The following is a 17,649-nucleotide window of genomic DNA, read 5'->3' as shown; positions in this document are numbered from 1 at the left end:
CACTGCATTAAAAATACATTTTAACAACCAGCCTTTGCAGACCTTTTGCAGCATTGAGGATATGTGTGTGCATTGCCATTGATGTAATGAGTTTGGGACAGAGTATATCAGTTCATTCAGGTATTACCTGAGGTCGCATTCAATTGTTGTAATAGTTTAGATCCTCTCAGCCGTGACTCTCAGCCATCGCTCCTGTGCGAGCAGCATTCTCTGCTCTCCTTGAATGAACTGACATTTCCTCATATAATACTGTTTCTGAGCCCTGTGACTTCCACATGCATAGATAGAACAACCTTCAAAATAATATGCAAAATTAACCTTTTTGAAAGGGGTGAGGGATTTGTGACCCAGCCTAAGAGTAATGCAGTTCAGTTTACATTGAATGTCTGTAGTGTCATTTTACTTTAATCACCTAACAGATCAAAAGGCATTATTCATTCATGGATGCAAATCTTTAAAGGGCCATTGAAAAATCTGTCATTTTATTCTTATATTTATATTCTTATATTTTCTTCCATACGGTCAGAACATGGAAAAATTAAGTGTTTTTACAGAAAATGCTTTCAGTGTGTTTTACTTTCATTAACACGAAATAGATTTTTTTTACATTCAATCAGATTATAATGACATTTAAACATTATGTTAATAAATATATTGTCAACAACTATGAACACTAAAGTGTCCTTTTATTTTTTTTATTTTTAGCTTTAATATTTTTAATCAAACTGCCGCTGTTTGGGTGACAAATGCTCCCCCTGCTGGTGTGTGTTAGTGACTGTTGCAATAACCTTTCTGTTTCAAAGTTTTGAATTCAACGTGAGGGCTACTGTAATGTTTACACAAGGAAATGTGCACATTGCATTTCAGAAATATTGTATTGTCATGCGAATAATAAAAATGTTAATAAAATAATATGGCACTAAAAAATGAGAACATAATGACATTTATATCTAAAATACTGTCTACTGCAAACTTTTTCCTTTTTATAGTTCACTAATTCTAGTATTTAACTACGGTTATTTACTATTTACAGAATTGCAGAACAGAGATGCTACATTAATTTTTTTAAATATCTCGTGTTCCAAATTCTCCAGATAATGCATTTGTTCTGTTTGATAAAAAAATATACACTAAATAATCTCTGATTTCGGAAAGATAAGTACTTTTGAAATGAAAATGACTATTAGCAAATTGAACATGCAAAACAAATAAAATGCTAATATTCAAAATATTATTTCAAAGAAAGCCCAGCTTTCATTCTAGTCTATAATCATAAATAAACAAATGAGGAAATGCTGTGCCAGAGAATCGTAAAAAGCTATACTGTTAAGGCTATAATCTTTTTCTCTGTCCTTTCCTTTTACATTATATCCAAACCATTTAAACAAAATTAGTGACCCAAATGTCTGAGCCATTCCTTTAAAAAAATTGTAATATACCACCAAGCTAGAGCACATCAGCTAGGTTTAGGTTTGGCAATATTTGCTCGCACACGAGCTTGGTCCACGGCATCCAAAAGGTTCTTAGAGTCCACAGCCAGTGTGTGAGCTGCTGTTAGCATTTGTTTCTTACATTCTTCCTTTAAAGAGGTGATGGCGTTCTGCTGGGCCAGTCGCATCTTGCTGATCAGCTCTGCCAGGTCCTTATTCAGCAGCTTCTGAGTGCCTTCAATCTAATACACCAAAAATAAAAAAGCAACATTTATATTTTAGTGATATTCATGAATATTACAAAAGTAAATGTATTTCTGTAAGTAAAGGTTTTTTTTGACACACCTTATACAAACATTATTGCTATAATTCGGTTATATGTTACCTCAGTCCTGACTGAGTCATGCAGGCTTGGTAGGACCTCATCCACACTACTGATTAGGTTGCGCAAAGTCAGTCCCACATCCTAACAAAAAGTGTCATGAATAATATAGAAAAATTGCAGACAGGAATTCAAACCATATTTTGGTGGAACACAACGGCAGCTCTTGTCACTGCTATCAATGCTTAAGTTCATCCTAAAGAACAATGTATTTACCTTCACAACACCGACATACTCCGAAGCAGGCAGTGTGTTGACATCATTCTTGAGTTTCATCACCATTTTGACCATTTCCATCACATTATTGTAGATCTTATCCTCAGAGCGATCCAGTTCTGCTGTGGGAGCTGGCTGTAAGTAAGTGAAAACCTCAGCATTAATTTCTAGCGATAGCATGAGCGCATCCAGTTTGGAAAATCCAGTGACAATACCTATATCAACAATTTACAAAACAGGCGTGAACAATCTAGTGTTAAACTTTATAATTAAGTACAGATCGTTTACATTTTCACATTTCTGCCAAGAAACAGATATCTGGCCTCAGACTGATCAAATGGTTGTTTGTTGAGCTCAATGTAAAAACCTGCTTGTTTGATTGTTGCCAGCTGCTCTTTTGGAAAGGTACAAAGCATGGCTTCAAAGCGTGTTTGCTAGCTGGATTACCTGTGCACTCCGTCTGGGAGGCTTCTCCGGGGCACTTTGAAACTGAGCTAAAACAGAAAGAATGGTTGTGCTGTGATTCCCAGAAAAAAAAACAGCAATTCACCCGATAGCAAAAATAAACCCCCACTAAAATAATTAATGATTAATGAAACATTTATATGCAATATACTGTTATAACTCAAATGTCAATTGGTATTACCTCAACATTTAAATGAAACCATGGCTGCTATAATACATATACCCAAATAACAAAAAACCTTAATGTACACTTACAGTATCCAGTCTCTGTTTCTGGGGGCTGAAAAACAATATGTATACACATATAATAAACGTAATTACAAAGTGGAAATTACATTTAGATCATAAAAAAATAAATGCTATTTAGAAGAGGAGGAAATAGAAAGATTTGAAATAAATAAACAACATATTAACAACATTATTAATATGTTACCGTTTTTATTTGTGTATCATCATGGGCTCCTGGATCCTGTAAGGAAAGAACAATAGTCAGACTGCTGAAATTGTCAAAAGCAGGGTGCATTATTTGCTCCAGCATATACATCAATCAGGATGAGAAGTCCTGATGTCATGTTTAGGTGCTTCCTACATCTGGATAATGAATGTAATGCTTTTTACTTTTGCTTTTTTACATTTTCAAACAGTTATGTATGAAACAATAGATTCACCAGCAGTTTTTCCTTATTCTCAAGCCATTGGCTATCTGCCAGCATCTCCATTTTCTGTCTCCGAAGAGTCTCCTCCATACGCTGCTTGTCCAGTTCCCACAGCCGCTGAGCATCCTCTACACTGGATGGCTCAAACCCAAAAGCCCTTTCCTAATAAAAGTAAAGAGAAGCAAACATGTAATGTAGGATCATCACAGCAAGGCATGTTAGTTATTCTACCTGAGGACTAAATAAAAAATGGCATAACTGTGGCCACATGCTGGTGCTGGAGACCACCAGAAGATCAAAAGCAAAAAAAGCCGGCTTACAAGTATTATTTTGCTCTGATGAAACATGATTTCAGCTTTCCTATAAAAAAGTTTCTATATCTCATTTGCGACACAGAAGATTGTTTTTGTGTAGACCATGCATTCAGGTCAAACATGACTCTTACCCCCACGCTGCAGCGCCGCGGGGACAAAGGCAGGGTCATTGTGCTGCTGCAGATGAGTGTTGATCGGAAGGCTGGTGGGCGAGCGAGCACAGGTAAACTAGCACACAAATAGTCGGGTAGCTGGAAAGTTGGCAGCAAAAGAATGAACATATGCAAACAAGCAAAACCAAACCACATTAGCCGCACATCGAGACAGTTTTTTAGATAGTGCTGCTTACAAACAGCTAACCATACACACGTTAACATACAGGAGCACGAAAATGAACAGAAAAAGAGCTAAATACACAGAAAGATTGAAGCGCAAATGCAATGGCATGAAGTTGACTAACAGGAAGTGCTGAAAGAATAACTTGCATAACAACAGGAGAGCTGGCAAATATTACAAATTTCAGACTTTTATAGAATGCATTTATAATTTGGGTCTAAAGAATTATCAAGCAATAACAAATAAGAGGCAGTAAAATGATATACCTGATTATGTAGTCTTGGGTTAATAGTGTTAAATTCTGTGGTTTTCTGTCTTGATGGCTATTTCAAAGAAAAGAGAACAAAGATTAAGCAAAGGTTGACCAAATCTTTTTCTCTGAAGTAAGTGGTTGATATGTGTGTACTCAGACAACGAGTTTGTTCAAAGCATTAACAATTCTGCCTAATCATGCAGATTTTAGTTTAGGCCAAAAAGAGAATAAGCTCTATTCTGAAGATGTCAGAGAGTTACATAAATTACAAAAGCAGAGACTTTTAATTCTAACCCTTTATTTTGGATGATGCAGGCTAATGTAAATAAGTATTATGTCCAGCAAAGCTGTCTGACAGTTTAATGTAACCACAAAATACAATATATATAAATACAAATATATAAATAGATAAGCATTGCACAAATAATATAGCATAAATTAAATACGTTCAGACTTTTATAACGTCAATTTACTGTAAACATACCAACTTTGAAAATAGCCCTATGGTTGTACTTCTGGTGTAATGTCTAAATAAAATCTCACACGTATCTTCTGCCATTCTGTATAACACACAAACCATATTCTTACAAGTACCATTAGAGATATTACAATGAACTGCTTATAAGACAACAGACATATGAGAGAGCATATACATCAAGTCATCACGGCAGCTGGCTTCTGTTCTGAACAATGAATATAACAAGAAATCAAAATTATTGAAAAGGGTACCTTAGGTGGAGCATCAGAACTGGCCATCCTTGTGAGACGTGTTCTGTTCCTTTGCTGATCCACTGCCTGCTCTTGCTCCATCTTGTAAACATCACTATCAAACACAAGGAAAAATTTAGACTTATCATGCAAGTTACATTATTCTAAAAACACCAATTCAGCATGTCCTACTTCAGTTTACAGACGAGTTGTGTAAAAGAGGGTCTCTCTTTAGAGTCATACATCCAACAGCATGTCATGAGTGAGTAAAGGGCAGGAGGGCACAGTTCAGGCTTGGGCAGCCGCATGCCCTGTTCCAGCTGCATGATGACATCTTTGTTCTCCAGCCAGAAAAAAGGCTGCTGACCCCGGCTCATAATCTCCCACATACACACAGCTGAAAACCAAAGTAGAGTAGTGATTTGTGCTGAATGCTCTCACATAAAACAAAGCATCATCATAAGTTTCCTTCTTTCATACTGTGTAAAAGTTGCAAACAGTCATCTTGAAACTACCAAGTGTTCACAGAATACTTAAGTCTGCTTTTCTATAAAAACAATACTCATTAATAAGCAATTAAACGACAAAGGTGGGCAGTGTATCCAAGATGATTGTAGTTTGCTCAGGGATATGTAGCAGCAATAACAGAAATTGCATACCAAACATCCAGACATCACTAGCTGAGGTGAATCGCCTGAAATTAATAGACTCAGGAGCCATCCATTTGATAGGTAGTCGACTCACAGAAGCTTTAAACACAAAACAAATATTCAGCTTGGGTGATCACAGTAAAATATAATCAAATCATAGTGTTCTCTCAACGTCCAATGTCTTAAACAGTAAAACATTTTTGTATGTTTTTTCTGCATTTGATTGCAACAATTATAGTTTAGGTTGTAGTTACCTTTATAGTACTCTTCATCTTCTATGTACCTCGATAAACCAAAATCACCCAGCTTTACACAATCTGGTTTAGCAACTAGAACATTCCTTACAGCAATATCTCTGAAACAGAAGAAAGTTTTGTGTTATTTTTCGTACATTTATAAAACTATATGGTTTTGTACAATTGTATGTACTTTGTGTTGATTTTATTATAGGCAAAAAACACATATTTTTGACAATATATGAACGTGTCTTGAGCACCAAACAATTGCACACATTTACAGGAAGAAAGGGACACAAGACCATAACCTTCGTACTATACTACATGCTGATATAGCATATTAAAAAAAAAACCACAGTACACAATAAGTCTAGATACTGCTTGTGTACACGATCTGAATACCTTGTAAATGGAAAGTACCTATCCTCCCTTTAACATTTATACATACTACAACACCATGAATTAAACAGGAAATCATGTGACAGATGTGTGATTACAAAAGTTACATCCTGCCATTAACAATACTTTGTAACCAGTTCATATATATATATATATATATATATACTTTAAAAATCCTCCATATATTATGGCAATTGTTTGTGCACTTTCTATGAAAGAAATTAGTTATTACATTTAATTAGAACTAGAAGTCAGTAGATGAACAAACTAAGCAGAAATGGAACAAAAGGTCCCAGGAAAGTTGTGCTTTGTGGGTTTTAGTGACTAGTGTTTGTGTGATGAAGTGATAAAATGAACTAGATTGTAAGTATCTAGAAAAAAAATGCATCTAACCAAAAAGACTCTGCTGCACATGTGTAAGTGGAGTCTGAAAATGTTTTAAATATTATTAAATACATGAAGTTGAATCAGGAATACAGAGTGTCTTAGAATGTGTACCCCAAACTTTTTAAACAGTGTATCAAATTGGGTCTATACCTGTGTACCATATTTACACCCTCCAGGTAAGCCAGAGCCTTGCAGACTTGTAGGCTGTACAGGATGAGAGTTGCATTGGCCAGTTTGTGCTGGTTCTCGATCAGATAATTACCTAGCTAAAGGAAGTGCATTGTGTAAAGTTAGGGTTAGGAGCAAATACATAAATGAGTCATAAGCATGAGTCCAATTGAGTCACGGTCAATGCTTTATTTCTCAACATACATCACAGAATGGTTTTAAGAAAAGATTCTAAATAAATATATTTTTTCATTATGATTTTTCTCTCTCTCACCTCTCCAAACTGGTAAAGTTCCATTACAATCCAAACTGGGTCCTCCTCGATGATGCCAATCAGTCTTACAATGTGGGGATGATCAAGTTTCTTCATGATCACTGTGATAAAGCATTAGGTATCATTTTTACATCAGATACAATCTGTTTATTATTTGACTTTTCTATATAACTTAAAAATAAAAAAGGCATTACCGGCTTCACTCATAAACTTTTCTTTGACATCAGCTGAACAGTCCTTGCATGTCTTCACTGCAACACTCACTCTCTCTCCTGTCTGTATTACAAGGCCATATTTATTAATTAGGTTACAGCCTGCTCATACTGCATTCAAAACTGTTATGATTAATGTCAAAGGGCAGTGCATTTTGATACAGAGTTAACCCATTAAAATCCCTGGGGCTGTCACATAACTACATACTCAAAATAAATAAATAAATAAAACACAATTGAAATGGTGTGTGGTGGATTATTTTTTTTTTACATAACTTGACCTTAAAATATATATTTCACACATATATTGCTGGTTAAAACAATGAATTAGCAACATCAAATTAATTTCATTGGAATTTTAACTTGAGCCTGAAGGAAAAAATAAATTAAAACAAACAAATGAACCTCTTGTTCAATTCATACATGCTCCACATAACACTTTGCTCTGTTTCTCTACTCGTTGATAGAATTAGTTTGGCCACCTGCTGAAAGTCCCTGCTTTGAGGAAGTGTGAGCTGATTTGTGTCTATAAATAAACATTTTATGATGTCATTTGGTTCAGTTTTTAGGAAAGAAATTGAACCAACAAACAGACCACAACCCAACTGTCTACTCATCAACGCTGTACATGGTTTAAAAACCTCTAAATGGAAAGGACAAGATCTGTGCTGTTACAAAACCCTATAAAAAAAAACATCAAGAATTTAACAGGAAATAATGTCATGTACATTACAACCTAGAAGAATTTGCTGCTGAAAACTTGTGCCCTTCAGACTTAGAATTACCATTAAAAAATAGACACAATAAAAGTCTAAGTTGCTGAGGAACTGTGACGGGGGATATGAACATTGTGGGTTTTGGCCCGAGTAGTGTTGCAGTAGAGTTAAAAATAAACTTGTTCTCAGTAGCTGGCAAAAAGTAGTGATATAGAATGTCATATACCATGTTTGCAACCTCCATGTGTGAAAACAAACACTGTATTTAACTTTTTAGAGGCATAATCTACTCTTCAAGAAACACATTATACATTTTATCAGGTTTTTAGCTTTTATTGTTTGATTCTATGACAAAAATGTATATGTACAGTATCTCACAAAAATGAGTACACCATTCAAATTTAAATAACTCAACATACAGCCATTATTGTCAAAATTGCTGGCAACAAAATGAGTACTTGTTGCAGTGTGCAGGACACAGTCTGAGCACTGACAAGTGGACCTTCTGCTTCTGCAACCGCTAAATCAATGATGGCAGCACTCATGCGTCTGTTTTTTTTAAAACAGCTTCTGCACCTGACGCACAGCATGAAGACTCAACTTGTTTGATCGAACCCCTGCAGGTCTGTTCCGGGTGAAACCAGTCTTGGAAAACCGCTGTATGTCCCTGGCCACTGTACTGTATCTCAGTTTTAGGGTTTTACTGATCTTCTTATAGACTAGGCCATCTTTGTGGAGAGCAACAATTCAAATTCTTAAATACTCAGAGAATTGTACTCAATGCACCAAATTTTAACTGCTCTAATACAAGATACACAAATTTGTATGGTCCTGTCGAGCAGACAAAAAAATTTACATGATAAATAGGACATCACTTAGGGTGTACTCACTTTTGTTTGCCAGCTATTTCGACAATAATGACCGTATGCTGAATTAATTTGAGAGGACAGTAAATTTGTACTGCTATACAAGCTGCACAGTGACTACTCTAAAATATATCCAAGTTTTATTTCTATAGTATTGTCCCTTAAGAAGACATACTAAAATGTTTGCTAAAATGTGAGGGGTGTACTCCCTTTTGTGAGATACCGTATATATTTAATATGTATTTTGTATTTAAATATATAATAAGCCTTTAAATAAATAAATTTTTTTAAATAATTTCAGGACATAAATCACTTACCTTGCTTTTGTAAACACCTTCATTAACCTCCCCAAAGAAACCTTCACCAAGGATCCGGCCAAGGACAATGCTGTCTCTAGAAATGCTATGCCTGTCCACTAAAGAACAAGGAGGATTACAGTTCCTCAGGTTTTCAAAAGAAAAATTCATTTCGTATAATTTCAGCAAAGCTGCAGTTAATATAAACATTTTTAAAAACAGCATGTACCTGTATCGGGCTTATCTTCGGGTATCTCTGCATATATGTCTGAGCCTGTAGAATGCATAAAATGCATTATCGTTTTTTTTCAAAACTCAAATATTTTACTGAAAATGTTGCAAAATTAAAGAAACGATTGACATACTCATGTTTGATCTGCAGAAAGAGGTACCCCCTTTACTTACACTGAAAATAAACAGTAAATTCTTCATTGGACATTACCCTTGCATATATTTATATACATAAACAGTTTGTATACATATACACAGTGCTTGTCAAAAGTTTGGAAATATCTAATGGTTTAGGTGTGAGGTGGTAGCTTAATGGTTAAGGTGCTGTGTTACTAAATAGAAGGACAGGGGTTTAAGGCCCGGTATTGCCAAGCTGCCACTCTTGAGGCCCTTGAGCAGGACCCATGAACAAGACCCTTAACTTTCTGTGCTCCAGGGGTATTGTTACATGGCTGGCCCTTTGCTCTGACCCCAGCTTCCTATGTGAAGAAAGCATTTCAATGTGCTGTAAAGTACATGTGATAAGTAAAAAGAACCTTTCTTTCTTTATCATTAATGTGGGACACATACATGTTCCTTTTGCCCAGATATAACAAACTAGGTCATTTTAATGGCATAAACATTTCCTCTGAACAAACAAATATACAAAAGTCCAAATGTATATTTATTAGGGCTGTCCAAATTAACGTGTTAGTAATGAGTTAACGCATGTTAATTTTATAGGCAATTGTATTAACATGCAATTAATGCATTAATGCATTTCTGTTTGACCATTTTTATTAAAAATCTAAATAAATCTAAAAGAGGCCAAATTAAAACCTTCAATGCAACACATTTATTTATGTCCTTTCTTTACTTATATAAAAAGATATATACTCCACCGAAAAACCGCCCGTGTGGAAACATAGCAAAAGTTCAGTTTGGTGTCCTGATGAATTACGGAATTTAAAACCCCATAATGTTACTTGAAAACATTTACAAGAATATTTTGTCTAATGCTCTATGTTGAGTATGGTTTCACTAATAATAAACATACATTTGCAAAAGCATCCATATTTGTCCATGCTCATTTTGATTAGAGTATTAAAGACGTGAAAAGTATTCATTTTCGGTACATTTAAAACAGATTAAATTGTGCAATTAAATTGCAATTAATCACGACATTCATGCAATTAATCGTTATTAAAAATTGTAATCGATTGACAGGCCTAATATATATATATAAATATATATATATATATATATATATATATATATATATATATATATATATATAAACTATATTTTCACAGAAAAATCCTCCCTTAGCATGAAAAGCTTTACACCCTCTTGGCATATAGACAGGTTGTTTTTCCAAACATTCAGCTGAAATACTTTGCAATGCCTCTTGTAAAACTTGCCAAAGGTCTTCTTCATTAGTCGGATATTTCTTTTTAACCTTGTGATCCAGTTTATCCCAGAGCAGTTCAATTTAGGTCCGGCAACTAGACAAGCCGTTTTATATCAGATAACACACCAGTAGACTGTTTGCACTCTAAATAACGCTAACAGAGCTTTGATGTATGCTTCAAGTCATTGTCTTGTTTTATGGGGAAATTTGTTCCAATTAGTCATATTTAGACAAAACTGCATGGCACTGTATGTATGGCATTTAAGTATGGAATGGGAGCCATGTTGGTTCAGTATTTAACCTACATGTACAAAACATTTGAAGTGTAACATGACTTATCTACATGTATTTCACCTATTGTTTTGCCTAAGGTGACATTAATACAGTTAATTTACCTACCTTGCAACAAAAAAAATGCATGTCTCTCAAAAACAATAAAAAACTAGGTGTTTCCAAACTTTTTACAAGGACTGTATATAAAGTTTTTAATATGTAAACCAGGCAGCATTTACTCACCTCTGAGGAATAAGAGGTAGCGTATTTCTGGCTTCTTTTTCTGGAATATAATATGGTAACATTTATATATATATATATATATATATATATATATATATATATATATATATATATATATATATATATATATATATATATATATGTTGGTACACAATAGCACTAACAAAATCCAATGTTTTAGCTAATTTGAGACGAAGATTGCAGTCTGTTGAGATTCTATTGAATTGACTTCATAAAACAGCACCTTTTCTTACTCACCTTTTTTTGATCTCATGATAAATGAAGTGTCTTTGCCACTTCCTAAACGGCAATGACCATCTATCAGGTCAGCCATGTTTTCAGCAATTGCTAATGAGGCTGTGTTGATGGACAAAGGCTGTAGGTTTAACATAATCAATCTGGCATTAATACAGAAGCTTTCAGTTAAAATGGTTTAAAGGCTTGCAATTTTCCTGATCAAGCCTTTTTGCTAAATGAACTGACTATATGAATTGAATATAAAAATAAAAACTACAATTTAAAAATTACTATGCTTTACTTTAGAACATATCCCAGTATTTTATTCAAGAACACACATTTTAAAGTGCCATGATACTAAATGACAAGAAATCTTACCTGTTTCACTCCCTGAATTTCTATATATAACAGAGCCTTTCCATCATTCTGAAGGGAACATTTGATCTTTTTAATTTGTGTGAAATCGGCTAAACATATGGGCTGTGGAAAGGCAGAGAATAATAAAATTAATGCATAAGAACAGAAAAGTATACAATATCTGCTAACGAATAAAGTTGCTAAAGCATTAGAGTATAGATACTGTCGATATTTTTGTTTCGTGAAAGTTCAAAAGTGTACAGTATATAGTTTTAACATAAATGCTTTACACTAGACTAACAGAAAAGTTTGTTTTAAGTTAGTGGTTTTTGAAAAGTGTAATACATACCACTGAATTCTTGTCTGTGCGTTGACAAATGCCTTTAGAGCCAATAACAAGATCTACAGCCAAACTCCATCCTTGCTGCATATATGTAACAAAGGCAGTTAAACATCGATTATATAGCAATTTTTTCGCATAGTGATATGTGGAATACAATGACCTACATATGAGACATGGCAACCCTGTTGTAATATGAAAGATTAATAGTTGTTTGACACATTAGTCTGATCTAGGGTTGTTATATAATAAAATTGCATTAATTACAGGGTATGGTGTATGGGGGAAATTGTCTTATATTGATAAATAAATCCTATCAGTCAGTCTTCAAAGTCATAACTGCATAGAGATAAATAAGCAGAAATAAACCAGTAGCTCTCACTAACCACTTACCACTAGCTCACATGGAAAAACTTCCTCATCAAAGCTGGAAAACAGTGAGAATGTTTCAAAGAACTTCATAATGCATTGCTCCTCCCTTAAAGATGAATACTGCTGGAATGTTTGCTGGATCATTTTCTTGAGTTGCTTTGGCTGTCAAACAAATGAATTAGTGACTGATAAAAGCTTTGTGAGTGAGAATAAGAACAATTACTCTACCTGATTGTAATGCAATAAAAAAAATATTTTACCTTCATACTGTTGATCAATTCTTGCGGAAAGAACAAGTCAAGGCCCACTTCTTTCCTAAGAAAAAATATGATGAATGCAATTTAGTCACTTTTGTAAAGAGTCATACAGACAGTGACCGAATCATGGGGTGTTTTCAGGTCTAACTTACTCGAGAAGCTCAAAATTCGATTTTTTTTCCAATCCATTGGCATTCATATCCTTGTAAAATCTCCTGTTTGGCAAAATGTAGAAATGACATGTAATTTTATTTTAACTGTGATCTTTGAAAATGTAAATGCTAAAATAATACAGCTATAAAGCCTTGTGGATTGTTAGAGGGATCTTTTAACAGCAGAAGTAATCAAAATTATGCCTTATAAAAAATTTTACAGTGTTTTGCAGAACACTGGTACCTGATCTCTAAGCATCCCAACTGTAAGGCCATGCCATCACTGACTTTACTGGCACAGTGCTGCATGTAGTCACTGCGGACCTATAAAAAAAAAGTTACAAAACAGATTAATTTTGCAAAGTTTTGCTCAACACTACACACCGAGCTTTTGTAATATCCCACACTAACCTGCTGGTAAAAATACAGCATGGTGGTTTTATCTTCTTCCAGCTTCTCCAAGAAATCAGCAGGGATGTACCGGATTCTCAAGTCATATCTGATTATTTTTAAGAGACACAATAAGCTAAGAAAAAAAATACTTCACATTGCAAAAGAACTTGCGAAGGAGTTTGGAGCACACACCTCCACTCTGCCTCCACATGCTGCTGCTCATACTTCCTCTCCACTTCACTGACTGTCAAGTTTGGATGGAGCCAGTGCACTTCATCTGATTTGAGGTGTTTAAGCCGCAAGCCATAGCAGCCAGTGAACTTGATGTTTGGACCAAGCCGTCCACTTTCTAAAATAGATTGGATAATTGCCTGCAGAGTAACACAGACATTTGCATCGATTATTATCATATACATTTTATTAGGTTAATTCCTTACCAAGTCATTATTAGATTAAAAAGATTTAAGAATTTTAATATATAATACATATAAGGCTTTGATATCTACTTTATGTCTATGACACATGTGGCAACACTTTTAGCTCCCCAAAGCACTATTTTCCTGATTATATCAAAATTTTAAACATTTCTTTATGTGTTTAATTCTCCATTAGGTACAGGCAAAAATCTTTGAGTTTAAATGTCATATCCATAACACCAAAACTGCCCACTGTAAATGACCTTGATGACCAATGATAATAAAAAATATTATCCATCATTAGTAAATTATAAGAGTAAAAAATGCAAGATATGTACCAAATATGATTGTGTTTCTGCAATTAAAATCAAAATAAAACATCGCACTCACCTTAATTTCCCAAGAACCATCACATTTGACAAGTTTAAAATTCTTTCCCAGATTGAAGCTGTTGCTTATGAAGCACACTTTGAGGATCTTCACTGTGCCTGCATTCTCGCTAAACACTTCAGAGTGAGGCCTACTCTTCTGCTGTGGTTCACTAGGTGCTGGTTTCCAGGACAGGGTTCTGCTAACTCCAGACATCGCCATCTCCACTGTCATAACAGAGGCCTCTTCATCTCAACACCAAATCTGCAATACAGATGTAACAAAAGCAGCATTGAAGAGTTGGAGGGTGTGCTAGTGGTAGTAACCTTTAAGACAAGTGTTGCATAACAGACAGAAGCCTTGCATTTCAAAATCAGGCTCACTGGCACAAATCCTGATATTCCGACACGTTAGCACATGACAAACCATACCTCATCATCATCATGACGCCCACAGAAATAAACGTTTGGTCCACAATTCCCCACAGCTATTATTTGTTCCTCTAATGAACAATTTGCAAGAGGCTCTATAAATTTGTTTCAGGAATATATCCATTTGCAAAATCTTTTGGGATTATATTGGCTGTATATTTGGGATCAATGTCCTGTAAAAACACCGATAATCTCATGCGTGTTTCTTGTCTGATTAAATTCTCCTCTAACACATAGCTATGTTTAATTCCTTTTGTGATGTGTAATGACCAGTACTATTTGCAGTGCCAAATCAAGACGTTTTACTTGGGGTTCAGAAACCAATACAGTCATCTTTACTGTTCTGTTATGGAGCTCTATTTTGTGCGATGTAGCTCTATGTTGTTTTATGAGGGACCAGTGTCCTGGAAAAACGTTGTCTCATTTCACTTTGTACTGCGTCAGCTATATATGGTTGAAATGACAATAAAACCTTCTTGACCTGACTTGCAATGCAGTTCATTGCTTAACTGTTGTTCCAGATGCTTTCTGATCATCCTGCAATTCTGTGATTAGTTTTAACCTGCATCTTATTAAACCAACTGTACTTACAGTACAGGGATATTTTATGTATTTTCTACATGCTATAATTCTGTAGCTTGTTTAATTATGTTGTTTTTCTGAGAACTTTCGGAAGCACCTTTGTTGTGATTGCTATTTGTTCCTTGAAATCTTCCTAACCTGTGGCAGCATTGTTTTTAATAAAAACAGGTGAAATTTACAGGAGAACTTTTCCTGTACCATTTCTAGAAAAATATTTTTTAAATGTAGCCCTTGCAGCTGGTTAGCAAGTTAGTGCCTACAACGTTATTTAAAATATATATGTTTATGCTATTAGATTTGTGTGCAAATTATAATTGGATTTACACTAAAAATACATTGATTAACAAAAAATGTGTCTGTCTAAATTCCTTTTTTTTCTATTTCCTTGTTAAAACACCTGACTATGACAATAGGAAGTGAAATAGATTATTTTTTTCTTTTGACTGGACCACATCTAGCCCTTTAGAGCACATTAATAATTTTTTTGTATTACATAAATCATTCATTGTCATTGAGTGTGTGGTAAAAAGTATTTATTGCTGTGTTGTTTAATGTCTACATTTTGTTGCAACTACAAAACAGATGGAGCCATTTTAACCGAACAGAAACTATAGAGTCTCACTAAAGGGCAGAAACGTAAAGCTGGTTTCCTGTTCACTTTAATTCACAGACCTGTTACACTGCCTGTCAGAAAAAAAGCAGCAAAATACGAGAAAAATATATAGATAACTATTGTATAAATAACTTTTGTAAAAAATAGCGAAACATAGCTAAAATTCAGTTATATGTGAAAACACGTTGTAAACTCCTCTATGTTACCTTGTTACCATTTGCAGCAACAGAACAAACATTAATGTTTGTCATTGCTTCTCTAGAAATTCAATGCAAGCCAGGTTTTTCAGAAGCCAGTGATGGATGGATGGAAAGACATGTCATGTCAAAACTGTACTGCTTAGATTGCTGTGCAGTATTTTTTCTTGTATAAAAATAAGTTACCAAAGCCATCGTGCCAACTGGTTAATTCCAGAGTATTGAGATCTAAGACTGATGTGGTAAACAAAGCATACAGAGTGAAAGCCTCAGTAGTGCCACTTCCCTTCTAAATGTGGCCTTTGACATGCTTGGTTGTTGAACACACAGCAACATTTTTCAATTTCTGTTTTTCAGAAAAAAAAATTTATTCATGGTTTATTTTAAAGTATGCACATCATCTAAACAGCACATGATCTATGTACTATGATGTAGGGCTACAGTAAAGCTCGAAAGATATGAGAATGCACAATAATAATATTAATAATAATATAATATAATATAATATAATATAATATAATATAATACAATATAATATAATCGCTTGTGCAATCACTCACGTTTCTGTGTATCAGTTTATATGATTCATCACTCATGTATTCAAGTGTGTTTGCAAATATATTTATGATTATATAAGAGAAGTACACAATCTGAGACCCAACGCTTCATATAATTATAGCCTACATACCTAAAAGCAAAATAACATGGACGCCTAAAAGTATTTAAAACTTAATTTAGCCCCTGAATCAAAAACTATTCATTCCTGTTTTAGAAACCTTATTGCCCTTAACTAATAAAATTATATTAGATCTCTAACAAACATAGATTACAATGGATTAAAATCTCTCTTTACGCTTACACCTATCTCAAATCTCAGACTCAACTAAACTGACAAAAAAGCAGATCATTTCGAGTAAACCGAGTTATAGTCTAAATACAAAAGCAACCCAACCACACTTTCAAGTAGCTTAATGACAAATTGATGACAAAAGAAGTTCAACACCTACACACAAATGATGTGTAAAACTCACAACAAAGCGTTATTCTATCTGTTATGTAATAGTTAAAAGAGTCAAAAACAGACAATATGAACACTATGTAGGATTGAAGCTGGTTACTTAATTACAAGCAGTTGAGTACTTTTACCCAGATGTTCTCCTTGAACTTTTGGCACTATATTTATTATAGTATAAATGGTAAATTAGAAAAGCAACAATAGGGCACAATTACTACAATTCGCTTTATAAGATTCAGAAAGAGATTCAGCTTTCAATTTTACAGATCGCATCATTACAGGCGCACAAATAACACGTAGGTCACGTGCTTCAAAAGCAAAATCTTTTGTTCCGATCATAAATATTTCCTTACATTATATTTGCACATTTCTTTATAAGCCGATGTGAAAACCAATTGAGACAAGTACATTGAAGGGTTACATTTGTCTCGTTACTTCCTGTGTTTTTACGGGTAGTAAGCACGCAGGTTGTGCCTTATCTAAACAATTAACGGTAAAGTTTCTTTACAAAACCGAATAAATAAATGAAAATAATTTTTGAATGACTGACTGACTGACCTGTTCAAAGCTGCTCTGAACACATTTCTCCGTCGGGTTCTTGTACTGTTTGTAAAATTGCCTAAAACTTCTCAAAGAGCCGGTTGGTGCCACTACTATTGCTCAGGGTAAACTGTTTGCAGAATACTAAATCCTCAGGCGCACGCTAATGTACTAAACAGTATGGGAGAATAATACGCCATAATACTTTTATAACGCCATACTATTTAGTGTGACAGTATGCAATAATGAACGCAGACAGAAGCCACACCCGCAGTTT

The 17,649-nt window shown here is 34.5% G+C and overlaps 1 protein-coding gene across 2 annotated transcripts; it reads right to left on the bottom strand.

Annotated features, from left to right (window-relative positions):
* Positions 1 to 856: 856 nt before the first annotated feature.
* ptk2ba (protein tyrosine kinase 2 beta, a) lies at positions 857 to 17,642 on the bottom strand. Of its 2 annotated transcripts, XM_083544148.1 has the most exons (31): positions 17,391 to 17,629; positions 14,016 to 14,258; positions 13,402 to 13,580; positions 13,228 to 13,315; positions 13,061 to 13,140; positions 12,817 to 12,879; positions 12,668 to 12,722; positions 12,429 to 12,569; positions 12,045 to 12,119; positions 11,717 to 11,818; positions 11,360 to 11,477; positions 11,102 to 11,141; positions 9,330 to 9,370; positions 9,194 to 9,238; positions 8,986 to 9,083; positions 7,069 to 7,150; positions 6,875 to 6,975; positions 6,583 to 6,698; positions 5,665 to 5,765; positions 5,420 to 5,509; positions 4,953 to 5,157; positions 4,782 to 4,875; positions 4,066 to 4,122; positions 3,595 to 3,714; positions 3,162 to 3,311; positions 2,927 to 2,962; positions 2,749 to 2,773; positions 2,476 to 2,522; positions 2,029 to 2,163; positions 1,816 to 1,896; positions 857 to 1,672 (listed from the first exon to the last, which is right to left on the bottom strand). In XM_083544148.1, the coding sequence occupies exons 2-31, from the start codon at positions 14,226 to 14,228 to the stop codon at positions 1,457 to 1,459; spliced, it is 2,994 nt and encodes a 997-aa protein (XP_083400274.1). In that variant the 5' UTR covers positions 14,229 to 14,258; positions 17,391 to 17,629; the 3' UTR covers positions 857 to 1,456. The 2 variants fall into 2 exon arrangements, with proteins under 2 accessions (XP_083400274.1, XP_083400275.1); XM_083544149.1 differs by lacking the exon at positions 3,595 to 3,714 and having other exon boundaries at positions 17,391 to 17,642.
* Positions 17,643 to 17,649: the final 7 nt, after the last annotated feature.

Source organism: Silurus aristotelis, assembly GCF_946808225.1.
Source record: "Silurus aristotelis genome assembly, chromosome: 6".
NCBI lineage: Eukaryota > Metazoa > Chordata > Actinopteri > Siluriformes > Siluridae > Silurus > Silurus aristotelis.
Note: the sequence above shows the minus strand (reverse complement) of the source record. Positions and strands in the feature narration are given on the sequence as shown.